Source organism: Clytia hemisphaerica, unplaced genomic scaffold (genome assembly GCF_902728285.1).
Source record: "Clytia hemisphaerica strain Z4C2 unplaced genomic scaffold, Clytia hemisphaerica genome assembly, whole genome shotgun sequence".
In the NCBI taxonomy this organism is placed as follows: domain Eukaryota; kingdom Metazoa; phylum Cnidaria; class Hydrozoa; order Leptothecata; family Clytiidae; genus Clytia; species Clytia hemisphaerica.
The window spans coordinates 28,717-44,110 of record NW_027104406.1 but is presented as its reverse complement, the minus strand read 5'-3'; the positions used below and the strand labels follow the sequence as shown (position 1 = coordinate 44,110).

Genomic DNA, 15,394 nt, shown 5'->3' with positions numbered 1-15,394 from the left:
TGATAAGAAGCCATCACTGGGAAATGAAGCAGAAATTTCCCCGGGGAGGAGGCACTCGATTTCGAATCGAGGGTATGTGCCGCGCAAAATCTGCTTTTCAAAATCGTACCCTTACTCCGCAGTTCAATATAGTCTACACAAAAGACAGATCCAGGCTTTTAGGCCTTACTCTTGGTCTATAGGCACTGCTACCGGGAATTGCTTATTAATAGGTTTAAACATAATAGACAACATTCACAAAAGATGTTTATCAATAGAGATTTTAAATAAAAGAATGTTTAAAACACAGCTGATTGGCTTAGGTTTCGAAACTCTCTATTGTTTCATTAAAACCCTCAGTGCGCATGCGATTTATCTGGAGAATTTCAGTATTCAAAACAAGAGCAGTGCTCATAGCCCGAAGAGTCATGGCCCCCGGCGTGTGCATCGAATTGAGGGGGCCAAAAAAATATGTCGCCCACCATGGTTGGGCGACGAAGAAAATTTTCGACTTTTTGCCCTTATTTCACCCCTCTAAACGGTATATATAAAGAAAATTTTCGACTTTTTGCCCTTATTTCACCCCTCTGAACGGTATATATAAGATTTTTCAAAGTAAAAAAAAAATACTTTGCAAAATATTGGGGGGGCCATGGCCCCCCTGGCCCCCCCGGTGACGGGGGCCATGAGAGTAGGAGTTTTACGCTCGAAACAAAGGAAGATATGACGTAGCCTAAGTTCAATATGGCTGAAAAGGTACCCTTTCAGTGCATTTTCTCTTGGTTTACTCAACCCTTATAGTGCACTATATTTCTCAGCTGTAAATCTCCGTGAAAGAAGAAGCTTGGGAAATTTTCTGTTTCAAAGAAAAACTGAGAGAATTATTCTTGTCAGCTGTAATTATCAGACAATAGAAACTTTTTCAACAAAACGAGAAGTAAAAACCTTTCTTTTTAACAATTTTTTTGAATTTGTTTTAAAATTCCACCCTTGCAGAGCAATCTCACAGAAACACACCCTTACAGTGCATTTGGGATGCCGAAAAATCCCACCCTTAAGCGCGGCACATGACGTAGGCCAGATTATATGAGTAACCCCCCCCCCCCGGAAAATTTCGTCCCCCCGGAAAAACTCTTGAATTCGCCTCACTGAGAAATTGACTTTGATTTCATCCCCAGTGGCGACCTGGCTTAATGGTGCAAACTATGAAACCTGGTATTTTTGTCCTTATTTTCGCAAGGTATGTTTTGCTTATAAACAAAGTGAATTTTAATCATCTGATTAGTCACCAATGACAAAATATAGAGTCTTTAAATACCAAAAGGGTATTTAAAAAAAGGATAAAAACGTATTTTTAAAACGGATGCATGTAAATAAAAGACCAGCATCAGTAATTCTGTTGGAATAGATCTAATTAGATCTCTTTGTTTTTAATTTTTAATTCAACTACAAAAAACCTAATCATATGACATTATTGGTGACTCATTTGATATCAGTACTAAGGCCTTTTATGTTTATATTCTTAAACTATGGCAGACTTTACACCTTAAATTGAATAAAAAATAAAATAATTATAAAATTTCTTAAGCATGATTTTTACAATTCAAGCTTAAAGGATCTTTCACACCGTTTGCTTACAAAAAACTTTTTAAACAAAAGAAAGAACAAATCTCACTCCAGTAAGGAAAACAAGCAATGATGTTATAATTTGAAATGTCATAGTTTTCGGACAAGGAAAACTTTCAAAAATGTCGAAAGATGCCCCAATTTGTACCGATTTAGCACCAAATAAAGCTCCTCAAATAAAAAACATGAGCTGTTGATACTTGAAATGGAAATTTTATACCTAGTAAGTCGATTTGGTCTATATTTTTGTTTTCTAAAAATTTATCAGAAAAATGACCTGATAATCTTTAAACTTTTGCGGAGTCTGTTAAATGACGCGCCTTACGCACCCACGCGCCTTCCATTTATTGATGCGCCCACGCGCCCTACGCGCCTGAATTTTGACGCGCCCTCTTACGCGCCTTATTATCAACGCGCCCTAAATTTTTGACACACCATCATGATTAAGCTAAAAATCGACCTTGTAAATTTCATGATACCAATCGAATAGATCAACCAACAAAAACCCACCCACCCTTGGAAAAAAAATTCAACAATTTTGTTAGCAATATAAGGGAAAAATAAATCAGACAAATTAATTTGGAAATTAATACTACTTGACAAAGCTTACCATGTATCTTTAAATCAATAGTTTTAAAAGTATGCTTACGCATCAGCCCTATCTGACCAAAAATAGTATGCCTATGTATACATATCTACCATTCTTCAAAAGAAGTAATATTTTTGACAAAGCTTCGGCATCACATATTAAAGAAAAATGTTAGGATTTAGGAGATTCAGATTGAAGGAACTAATGAAAGTTTTGTTACGAATGATGCTGTAAAAACAAGTATGCTATGTTTGATTTATGAAAAAATTATACCGAAAGCCAAATTCCCTTAAATCAAAAGTTATTTGGTTGTTTAGAAAGACGATGCTTATAAGAAAAATAAATATGCCCACGTTAACACAGTCCCTTACTTGCTTTGAAAATACTGCTTACCGAAAGCCTAATCCCCTCAAATCAAAAGTTATTGATTGGTTTCTTATAAAGAAGATGCTTATAAGAAAAATAAATATGCTGACATTAAACACAATTCCTTACTTGCTTTGAAAAGAACTAATAGCGAGGTTAAATATCGGGTTTGCTCTAGAACACGTTTTCGTTCAGTTTCTCGTTCTAGAGCAAATCCGATATTTTTGCCCGGGGTATGTCTGCCTAGTTTTCGGGTTAGCCTGTAGAAAAATGCCGTACCGCGAACGAAGGCTTCAAAAGTTCATTCGTCGTCCTGAGTTATCTACTGATACTTAACCTCGGGGCGCGTCGGTAATAAGGCAAGTAAGTAAGGCGCGTCAAAAATTTAGGGCACATCGATAATAAGGCGCGTAAGAAGGTGCGTCAAAACTGCGTCGAAATTCAGGCGCGTAGGGCGCGTAAGGCGCGTCATTTAACAGACTCACTTTCGCCGTTGGTCTTACTTTACTCTCCTTGAAAGATCAATGGCTGAAAGAGAACCCAAAATTGACAGAAATAAGTTTTTTTTGTAATTTTGGAGCCGCAGGCAAAAATTTTTGGTGTAAGAAAGGTCAAACAGCTTTAAAATTAAAGATCTTCTAAAAAGGAGAAAGTTATTCATCATAAGACCACAAAAACCACAGCAAGCATCATCAAGTTTCGATCTTTTTGGCAATCTCTCATTTTGGGGGTGAACATCCTCTTTAACAGTCAAGGACTATTGCAAACTAGGATAAATTATCCTAATTAGGCTTTTATCCTAAATAGGCTAGAATACTTATCCTAGATAGGATAATTTATCCTAGTTAGGCTATGTGAAAAATTCAAACTGAAATATTGGAAGAATGATACAGATCCGCGTCTTCTTTACTCTTTTAATCAATTATGCACTTAAAGAAGATTAACTTAAACCAAATATAACTTCTTATTAGCGCGGAGTAAGAAAATATAAAATATTTACACGTTTTTTTGTTTATAAGGAACTTTGCTCTGAGCCTGGAGTTCCTTATTTTTACAGAGAATTTCAGCCTCAAAGTTCCTTACCGATTTCCTTATTTAGATAGCTGCTAAGTTTGGATAACCATCTCTTACTGTCCCTTAGAACTTGTTTTCTTATTCTCAGCCTGAGCAGTTCCTAAACAATTCCTTATTTTTTGGACCATTTTCAGCCTCGAGTTCCTTATAAACATGTTCCTTATATAAAAAAACGTGTATCCTAACTAGGATAGAATAGCTTAATTAGGAGGAATAGTACATGATGTTACGCGCTTTCCCGTCATAAAATAATAAAGAACTTTAAAATAAGGATAAGCTTGAGTGAATGAAAGTGTCAAAAGTGTTCATTTTCCTTGAAAACAAAATGTAAATAACGCTGTGTTATATCTTGCTTTGTTTATCTATATCTCTATTTGAAGATTTTCTTTAAAAAACAATCATCATAAGCAAAGTTATCACCAAGAAAGTTTGATGCTCAACATTTGGAGCTTGTAGAGAACTTCTTGAAAATTGAATAACTTCTGAACGCACGCTGAGATGAGACTTCACAAGGATACTTTGCTGGTTCTAAATTTTTCAAATTCATGCAAATCTCGACGCGGATCTCAAAGTTTATTCAATAAATCAAGTTTTTCTTCTATTTATCCTAATTAGGATATAGATTTTATCCTATTTAGGCTAGATACTCGCATTTATCCTAATTTGCAATAGTCCTTGACTGTTTAACCCCTGGTGGATACGCAAAATTTATCTTGCTTTGACTTTTCGCGATTCAATGTTCATAGTAGTTTTATGAAAGAATTCAAGAGAAAAGATGCAAGAGCGTAAAATAAATGGAAGAGCGCCGCAGGCAAAAAAATAACATTGCATTTATAGAAGGCGCGCTATAAACGTGTCGAAGGGCGCCACATCGCCCAATTAAACATCAACAAATTTTGGCGCCCCCATGAAAAGCGCTTTTAGCGCCCCTCTCAGATCTTTCTGGGTGGTGCATAACCTCCAAGCAGCTCTTCGTGCGCCACGCATTCCACGCATGCGCTCTAAAGGGAATAGTTCTGCAAGAAGACCTGCGAAGGTTCTCGGGTTTTCTTTGATGGCCGACACTCTCAGAGTACTTTTCACGATTCAATCGCGGCATTCGCATAGAATTTATCGATTTGCTCGGGCCGTCATTGGATGCGTGGGCTAAACAAAACCGATTCTACTGCGACCGTGGATATCTTGCTCCGAACCAAATCCAAGATGGCGCCTGAAATTCACGTTTTGGCTCTTGGTCAATGTTTTGATTTTTTTATGGATTTTGAGACTTATGAAGGAAAGTTCAATGTTTCAAATGTTGTTTATTCATTTTAGTGTAGCTCTGACATACACCCACAGAAGTGGCTGCTCATACTTATTGACCTAAAAGCTTTAAAAGACTGTTTTGAAAGTTGTATTTTGTACACTGATTTTGCTTTGATGTTTTCTCATTTTTGTTCAAGGTGAAGGCCAACCAACCAAATTATTACAGGTATGTTCTCTTATGTAATGATTACTTCTCTCCTGCTATCTGCTTGATTATTAGGAGAAATGGAGCATTTTATCAGAATAATTATAACTTGACGTGTGCGAAATGTCTGTCAGGCATTCAACCGACAAAAAATTTGATTCAAACACTAAGAGATTGACTAGTTTAGGCTCTATTTGTATTGTTGGATATTTTTTGATAAAAGATTGGTGAAATGTTATGTTTGTTGAGCTTTTTTAAGCGGTTTCGATTATCAGTTTTTTGGGTTGCATACTTTTTGCAATCAGACTTCAGAAACCTTTCATGAGAACTTTTTAATAGATTTGGAAGATAAACAAATACCAACTCTAAGTTCTGGAAAGTATTTTTTGGCTTGAAAAGGTCTCAAAACTCCAAATTAAATTATATTGTTTATGAAGATTCAGATTGTTCCATGTACAATTGCCTGTTATCATCTGAAAAAATTCTTGGAAAATATTCAATATTTCAAAAGATACAGAGGTTTTTGCTACTTAGTTCTTACAAAAAATTGTCTCCTATAAAATGATAAATAAATCTTGAAAACTGCGGGCCAATCGGATACCGGTATCTGGTCACGTGTCATAGTTTTTCCCAGACCCCGTCGAACGCGGTTTTGTAAAATTCCGCTGAATAAACTTTTCAGATCATCATATGCCTTAGCAATGGTGATCGGTTATGAGATTAGGTGGTGCACTGCACACCCTGCACCACCTGGCCACTCGAAATTCCATGTTTAAAAATTGTACTGAAAAACCACGCGTTATCTCACCGTGGAAACCGACCTTAAAGACAAAGTAAAAGTAAAGTCAAAACAGCCTAGATCTTCTTCTTTTATGTCCCTATAATATATAATAGGCCAATATAAAATATGAAGAAAAGAAAAATGGAGAAAAAAGGCTGGCCTCCTGATATGAGCACGTGAGAAAGCTTGAATAAGAAATAAAAAGGGTTTTAGAAATAACTTTTTAATTCGACAGCAACAACAACCTGAGAGAAGAAATACAGCTTCAACGTATAAATTTAATAATTTTGCAAAAGAAAAGTTTAAAAAATGTTTTAAACTTATTAGGCTAAGCATAAAATTTAAGAATTATTCGACTTCTGTATAAAATTAATTACAGTATTGAAACTTAGAATTAATTCTGCAGATAATTTGAAATAATAACATTAGAAACTGTCCAGAAAAAAAAGGAAATTTCTATATTGGTATAATGTACAAAGCATTCCCCAGTTTCATTAGAAAAAAAATTAGCTTTTTATACAACCCGCTGGGACCCCAGCCCCACTGTAAAATTTGGCATAGAATTCGTTCCCGTCGGGAAAATACCCTGGAATTTCAGCCCCACATGAAAATTTACTTGGATTTCATCCCCATTTGAAATTCAATGTTTACAAGTTGTACTCCGAAGCTATACCCATCGGATTTCTTAACCTTGGAACAATAATTGCAATCACCATTGGAATTTCAATGGGAATTTTGATGCCCACTGAAAAATAGTTCCACCGGGGCTGTGAGACAGGGGTGTATTTATTAGGAGACATGAGGTATGTTTTAATGTCGGTATCGAGACCGAGGGGTAAGAATCCTTTTTGCATGTACCCGAGATTCTTAACCTCGCTGGAAATCACGCAAAAAAACATGAAAACACCCAAAGCTCGACAAAAACTCAGCCAAAAGTTAGTTCTAATAAAAACAAAATGAAGTTAGTTCTAAACTATCAGAAGGTCTTATCGAAGTGTAACTCAAAAAATATCCAGAAGGTCTCAAAAATATACCTTTTCCAGAACACAAAGTCAGACCAGCTCTGTTTAGAAATGTACTGCATTGTAAAGGCTTGAGGTCATGTTCATTTGCTTTCAACGAAATTTGAAAGCTTCAAATATAAATTATTTAAAAAATTCACTTTTTCCATTTCTAGTTTTTCCGACTTTCTCTTTTTCAATTAAATGTGGATAGAGAGAACTTTATCAAAATTTATGACTTGAAAAATTTAATTGTCTCCGAGAAAATCTGATAACATAATAATAGATGTTCAGTTTGTGAATAATTACAAGCTTTAGAGCAGTTTCAAACGACTTCAAATAGTTCTTCAAATCAAAATGCCAGTTGATTTCTACACTTCTGAGCCTTTGTGGGGTCCCTTTGTGATTTTTCAGGGAAATGAGAATGGAAATGTCTTGATGGTTTGGATTTTAAATTCTTTTTCAGCTCAAAAAATATATTAAGGATTTCAAAGATTTTGTATTACCCCGCATCAGCTAGAAAAACAGTCAACCATTTTTAACAAAAGATACCCGAAAGATGTTCCTCACCTGAAAATAGGTTTTGTGGCATCGCAAAATCAAGGGAAATTTCAAAATACAACCAACGAAAAACAATTTTACATGCAACACTTAATAGTAACTGTTAGTTCGGTCCGTATCTTTATTCGATCACAGTATGGAAGGAAGGGATTTGCCATTTGTTAAATGAGAAAATCTGAATCTTCTCTGCATGCCACATTTTACAAAAAAAGCTTTTTATAATACAGTACAGTATTCAATGTATTGTTAGGTTTAGGTTTTAATTACAATCAACATTTGTGATACTAAGGACACAAAGACAGGAGAAGTATGCATTGGCCCTACGATTAAAAAAATTACGAGGTATACATGCTCATAATCTCATATATCGTGCATTTTTAACGAGCTCTTTTGTTGATAGGTGAAATATTATTGGCTAACTTAAGTGTTGGAAATAAGTTGAGACGAGATTCATTGTTTCTGACATCAGTGTAAGAAAATATTTGGATTAAAAAAGGGCCTGTAAACTTTGCAATCCTTCATCAAATGACAAGATTTTTCGATCAACATTTTCTTCAATGTGAACTCTATTGCTTAATACTTTCCTCCAAAATTCTCCAGCGACTTTTTGTCTACAAATTGGGTCTGAAATTGTGTGTGCTTATAAAGAACTTTTTACTTTCTGGCTGGAGAAAATATCTTTTCAAAACAAAATTTAATGGATGACAAAATTTTACAAATTTTTTTGACGTCAACTAGAGCACACGCATTTTTAACAGCTCAACATTTTTTCAAGAAAATCTCAAAAATTCTCAAAAAACAACATTTTTGACTATTTTAAACGGAAATCTCATTCATATCCATCATAATGAAGAGAATTCTTCGGAGCAGTCGAGCAGTCACACCTTCACCATTGCAATCACCATCATCATTGGAAGAATTGAGTGCAAGCTCACAAGATCTGGAGACTTGTACACCATCACGATGTATCACTGATAAGAAAAAAGATCGACTCAAATGCACCGAGTGCGAGAGAAGTGTTCACTATTCGTGTTCTGAACTTCCTCCATACTACATCCAGCTGATTGTTGGAAAGACGAAAGGAATAAAGTTCATTTGCGTGAACTGCGTGACTATGACCAAGAATATTGGTGCATATGCTTCCCCAAATCAAAAGGTGAAATCTCTCCAGAGAGACGTGGCAAATTGTGAAAACATCATCAAAATCAAAGCCGAGAAAGAAGCAGAGCTGCTGAAGAAGTTCAAAGCAGACAAAATTGCGGCCGATTCCAGGGAACAAGAACTCGCTGACCTCAAAAAGAAACTGGACAACAATCCAGCACTCCACACTTTGGAATACGTTGAACAAAAGATTGAAACCAACATGGAGAAATTCAAGCACAGCATGCAAGAACTTATCAAAACAGAAATGAAGACATTGTCGGAAAAGTCTTACGCTGACGCTACAAAGACCTCTGAGGTATCTGCCAACCAAACAACTATCAGAGAAGCTATTAGAGATGCATGGCGTGAAGAAGAAGCAGAAGAAAATGACAAAATCAAAAGATCTCGCAACGTCGTCATCCATGGCTTAGCAGAACAAGAACAAGAAGATGACAATTCATGGGCCGAAGGTCTTGTTAAAGACACTCACACACGCGCTACTATCAAAACGTGTCAGTCGCCTTGGAAACCATCTCAGGAAAAGAAGCGCCCTTTATTAATCTGTCTATCTAGCGAAAAGGAAAAATTTTCACTTCTCGGAAACCTTCCTTCTCTCAAGGGCATCCAAAAATACAAGACAACGAGTGTAACTGAAGATCTAACACAAGATGAAAGAAAGAACGTTTTATCGTTTAAAGCTAAAACTAGAAATGAGAATGATAACTCTGATATCTATAAATGGAGAGTTCGAGGGGACTCAAAAAACGGATTCGACATCATCAAGGTCAAAATCAGATCTCAAACAAAGAAGACAGACACGAAGAATGTAGTATTCGCCAAGAATCTTACTCAAATGAAAACAATCGGAGAACAATAATTCAAGAAAACCATAACGTAAATCAAGTAGATGATGTTGAAATAAAGATCAACGAAATCAGGATCTTTTATTGCAACGCCGACACGCTAACACCCGAGAAGAAGCGACAACTTGTGCTTGATGTAGAGATACATCATCCCCACATCATTGCGATATGTGAGGTGAAACCAAAGCACGGTGGACTGCGAGAGCTACACGAACACGAGGTTAAACATTATAAATGTGTCAGTCATACGAACATGACCACTGGCATCGGTCGCGGGATAATTATTCTTGCTCATTCATCGATCAAACATTTGGTCACCGATGTCAACCAATCAATGAACCAAGTCAATTTCAATGAAGCATCCACAATCGAAATTCGTCTATCCGGAAACGATCTCCTGGTCTTCTCCTGTATCTATCGCTCCCCTACGAACAATGACACGTCAGCTGAAAATAACAACAAGTTGAATCATCTAATCAAAGATATCGCATCAAACAACAAATACTCTCATAAATGCTTTGTCGGGGACTTTAACTTCCCAACAATCAATTGGAAAAATTGGACGACGCCACATCTCGAGGAAAGCAAAGAAGAAAAATTTCTTGAAGCCCTTCGCGACTCCTTTCTCCACCAAGTGTAGACGAACCAACCAGATGCCGTGGGACTGACGACCCATCTTTAGTCGATCTCATTTTAACAGGTGAAGCTAACCAAGCTCTATGTCTAGAGTATCTCAGTCCTTTGTGTTTAAGCGATCATAGTTGCTTGACCTTCAGTATCAAATGTGATGCTGTATTGAAACCTAAATCAGAAAGATACAAGTACGAGGACGCAGACTTTGAAGCAATGAAACAAGATCTCAACTCTGATGATTGGTACAAGCAATTTCCCGAGATGGCTAATTCTAAGTCAACCGAGGAGCTTTGGCAGCTTTTCCGAAAGAAGATTTTGGATATACGAACCGTTTTGTACCCATAAAGATCATCGGTGGTCAAACTGGGAAGAAGAAGGTAAAAATACCTATTGGAGTTCAACTTCGGAAAGAAATAGCAGAGAAGAGACGCCTCCATCGGAAATGGATGAAATCACCGCCCGAAGAAAAAGAATACAATCGAGCAAAATACACCCCTGTAAGAAACAGAGTGAACAAATTGATGAGACAAGCTCACAGGAACTACGAACAAAGAATCTGTGATAACGCAAAGACCAAACCGAAGATCTTCTGGTCACATGTGCGTAACAAGATGAAATCTTCTAGTACAGTTTCATCACTACTTGAATCACCAAATGTCAAAACATCGTTAAAGCATGAAGATCACGAAAAAGCCAATATACTTCAACGACAGTTCTGCAGTGTATTCACAAAAGAAGCAGTAGGTGAGCTTCCTGCATTTGAAAAGAGAACTGATTCATCCATCGGAGATATTCATATCTCTGAGGAGATGGTACAGAATCAATTGAAAGAGCTCAACCATAATAAGTCATTCGGTCCAGACGAAATACACCCTAGGATACTAGCGGAATTATCTGACTATCTGTCTCTACCCTTAGCTGTAATCATGAACAAATCTTTAGTTGAAGGCTCATTACCACGAGATTGGAAGGTGGCACATGTCACACCTACCTACAAAAACAAGGGACCTCAGAATTTGGCAGTCAATTATCGACCTGTTAGTTTGACATCGGTAGTGTGCAAATTAATGGAATCAATACTGAGGAAACACATCATGAAGCACCTTTCCGATCATAATCTTTTATCGAACAAACAATATGGCTTCATTAACAACCGTTCAACCGTGACACAGCTTTTGTACTATCTGGATAAATGTTATGAGAGCATCTCGAAAGGAAACGTTGTTGATAGTATCTACTTCGATTTTGCTAAGGCTTTCGACACTGTACCCCACCGTCGACTATGCAAGAAACTATCAGCATATGGCATCAACGGTTCAATCTTAAAATGGATAACGTCATTTCTAACAGGTCGAACACAATCAGTAAAAGTGAACCAGTCCTTCTCGACTACAGACCCTGTAGTGAGTGGTATTCCACAGGGTAGTGTACTGGGACCAATACTGTTCGTGCTATACATCAATGATCTTCCTGAAAAGGTCATCTCATTGATCCTACTGTTTGCTGATGATACCAAAATCTTCAAAGAAGTCACCTGCATCGAAGACTCTGTTTCCCTTCAGAATGATATAGACACACTTGTAGAATGGTCGAAAGACTGGCTATTACAATTCCATCCTGAAAAGTGTCACGTTCTGACGCTAGGAAAGTTTGGAAACATCAAACATGCTCATCCATATTCCCTAGATGGACGCCAATTGGAACACGTCTTTGAAGAAAAAGATCTTGGAATCCTCATTGACTCAGAACTTACATTTGAAGAACACATTGCAAAGCAAGTCAAAAAAGCAAACGCGATACTTGGCATAATCAATCGAGGATTTGTAAACATGAGTACAAGTACATTTAAAACATTGTATTGTACGTTTGTTCGCCCGCATCTGGAGTACGCTCAGTCAGTATGGTCTCCGTTTCTACGTAAACACGTAAATCTGATTGAAGGAGTACAAAGACGGGCAACAAAACTTGTTCAAAAATGTCGTAATATGTCTATGAAGAACGATTGCGTGAATTAGATCTTCCTACGCTCGAGTTTAGAAGACACTTTTTGTGACATGGTCCAACTTTACAAGCACATCAACTATTACGAAAAAGATACCATCCCAAACAGATAGCCCGTCGAACGCGACCAAACAGAAGGCACAACTTTGAGATGATTCCAAACTTTGGAAGCGATGGACTCCGTGGTGTACAAACGAATTCCTTCTTTTATCGAACTATACCAACCTGGAATAAATTGCCAAAAGATGTCGCTGAAGCAAAGACAGTCAAAGTCTTCAAAGAAAGACTCAACACTGCATGGAGTAAACACCCGAAAAGATTCAACACAAGACAATTGTAAAATACGTTGAATATTCACGATCAGTTCCAGAGGCCCTCGTGCGCCTAGAACTTTGTTACATTATAATAAAAAAAAAAATTGAACGCAAACTTATTTCGTGGAGCTAAATTTTATTTTATTCTCGTATATTAGAAGGCTAGAAATCTTCGATGCTGATAGTAAGAATGTTCAGAGCAAACTTGAGTTCTACTAAAAAGTCGTATTTCATCGGGCGAGCCTAGAATTTCTTTTGATTTATTACATAAAAGAAATCAAAAGACTTTAACGACCAATTACCGAAAAATTCATCTCCTGTCTTTCTTTATACCTCTATGCAAAGACTGAACTCAAAATGTTGTCAAATTCTTGACGTTTTTGAGACCTTGGAGAGACTAAATCAAATCCCAAAATTAATTTCGTTCTACCGGGTGACCCACGAAAAAGTTCAGACGTTTCCCGACATCTTGAGGCCGATCAAATGTCCCAAAGTGCTTGGAGTTTTGATATTTAGAAAGTAGATATCCTAACTTAAAATTTGAGCTATCACTTTTTAAATTTGACCAACTTGTTCTCTACTTATGAGCTTTTAAAGTCAAAATTCACTTTTCGGAAAGTGTAAAAAACACGTAAAAAAGAGGTATTAAATTTATGCAATCAATTAGAAAATCACTTACAAATTGACTTATTTAACGAGTTTTATGACATTAATAATTAATAAAAACACCTTTAAAAGTAATTTTTGTTTAAAACAAGACTAGTTTTTATAAAAATTGGCGCTTTTGTAGATTTTTCAGATTTTTTTCAAAAACTGTATATCAAAAACGTCTAAAAATACCAAATTTGATACCCCTTTTTTACGTGTTTTTTACACTTTCCGAAAAGTGAATTTTGACTTTTAAAGCTCATAAGTAGAGAACAAATAGGTCAAATTTAAAAAGTGATAGCTCAAATTTTAAGTTAGGATATCTACTTTCTAAATATCTAAACTCCAAGCACTTTAGGACATTTGTTCGGCCTTAAGACGTCGAGAAACGTCTGAACTTTTTCATGGGTCACCCGGTATATAACAAAGGGCTTTACTAATCACCCGGGGGCGGGGGGGGGGGGGGGCACTCAAGGTAAATGACCTACCAGACGTCCGGCCCTTAAGGGTAGGTTTTTCATAGTTCAGCTAGTGCACTGTAAGGGTAGGAAATTACAAAACTGCACTGAAATGCACTGTAAGGGTAGGAAATTGTGATAAAAGGCCAATTTTTGGTAAAATTGGCACAAAATTGGTCAATTTTGGAGGAAAAATTCCACATTTTCTTGGAAAATTGCAAAAATTTTCGACAAATTTTGAAAAAGTGCACTGTAAGGGTATGATTTTTCATGGAAATTCACTGCACTGTAAGGGTCCGATTTTAGAAGCCAAATTTTGGGCCGAACGTATGGTTGTTTTCAGATCGAGTGCCCCCCCCCCCGGGACTAATCATTATTATCATTCTTCGACCCTAGGTCTGACAAGAACTAGGTCAGAAATTAATAATAATAACTAAATACTAACAATAACTAAAATCTTAAAAGGAAAACGTCCTTAAAAAAAGCTTACGTCGTAGTAGTTTTCTATTTCATCAAACATATCTTCACATCACTGCTGCTTTCACCGATTGAAATTCTACACGTGATTGCTGTTCACTCAAATGACAAACGAAAATTCGATTGTTTTTGTTTCGCAGTATTCGAATTGATTCAAAACGTTCGAAAAAACTGTAAAATTCGAAAGTAAAAAAAGAGCGTGGGAATCAAAATTTGATTCGAACGTTGGGAAAAACAATAACATTCGAAAGAAAAAAGCAAGGGTCGGTTTTTTCACCTTTCAAAGTCTCTCTAAGGGTCGCAAAAATCAGAAAAATTTGGTCTTTATTACTGTTTCATCAAGTACATCAAGTATACTGTGGAGTGTGCCGGAAACTAGTCAACTCTGAACCTCTATCATTCAAATCGAGTTGCTGGGTAATGAAAAAAGTTTTCCAATTTACCAAAGAACACTTATTTGCCCAAAAGGAAGAAGTTTCAAATTGCAAAAATTCTAATAAGAAAAATTCCCCGATAAAACTTTTCCCCAATTTTAACCTCGACCAAAAATTTCTACAAGATTTTGTTAACCACCATAATAATAAAAAACTTTCTTCCCCGGATAAGGTTATCACAGATATGAAGAATGAAATATTATGGAGACGGGTTAACAATGATGCCCGGGGGGGGGGGGTACTTAGGCAAAATGGGTGCCGGGTATGTGCGAGCCATAAGGGTACCTTTTCTCATTCCTCAAAAGTCTCTCAAAGGGGTACAAATCCCGGGGGGGGGGGCACTGGGTTTGCGGACTGACGGTATGTGCGGGCCAAAAATTGGCTTTTAAAATTGCACCCTTACAGTGCAGCAAAAATCAGTGAAAATCATACCCTTAAAGTGCATTTTCCCCCAAATTTTCGATCCCTTTCGTGCAAAAAATGGTCAAAATTCTAGCATTTTTGGTCAAAAAATCTAGATTTTTCAAGAATTTTCTGAAATTTCTACCCTTACAGTGCATCTCTAGTTTTTCCGACCCTTACAGTGCATTTTAAACATATTGGAAAAGGTACCCTTAGGACCCGCACATACCCGTCGGTCCTTTTACCCAGCTGCCCCCCCCCCCCGGGGTACAAATTCAAAAGTTAGTCTCTGAAAGGGTCCCAAAATCACGAAAATAAAAAATTTCTCTCTCAAAGGGTCATGATTTCCAAAATTTTGACCAAAATTTGGTGAAAATCAAACCAAAATTTGGAAAAAATGGACCAAAACTTAGGAAAAAGTCTCTCAAAGGGTCCCAAAATCACCAAAGTTTTGTCTCTCAAAGGGTCGATTTTCGATTTTCGGCTCGGCCCGTCACCTCGCAAACTCGGTACTAGACCACCCCCGGGCAATGATGTCAACATTTTTGCGAAACATTCATCTATATTTGAATAAAATTCCAAAGCCAGAGCCTT

At 36.8% G+C, this 15,394-nt stretch overlaps 2 protein-coding genes across 3 annotated transcripts in view; one reads left to right on the top strand and one right to left on the bottom strand.

The window, feature by feature from the left end:
- LOC136820062 (uncharacterized) overlaps positions 1-14,082 on the bottom strand; it is a 31,749-nt gene extending 17,667 nt beyond the window's left edge. The window contains exon 1 of one of the 2 annotated variants that reach the window (XM_067076299.1): positions 13,978-14,082. Coding sequence is in view for 1 of the 2 variants with exons in the window: in XM_067076298.1 (XP_066932399.1) it covers positions 7,437-7,458 (22 nt within the window). In the remaining variant the exon portion in view is untranslated. Of the gene's footprint in view, positions 1-7,436; positions 7,611-13,977 lie in introns of those variants that run through there. The other variant, XM_067076298.1, reaches the window with a different exon arrangement.
- Positions 10,513-11,633, top strand: LOC136820068 (uncharacterized). The gene is made up of 2 exons (XM_067076307.1): positions 10,513-11,107; positions 11,629-11,633. The coding sequence occupies exons 1-2, from the start codon at positions 10,513-10,515 to the stop codon at positions 11,631-11,633; spliced, it is 600 nt and encodes a 199-aa protein (XP_066932408.1).
- Positions 14,083-15,394: the final 1,312 nt, after the last annotated feature.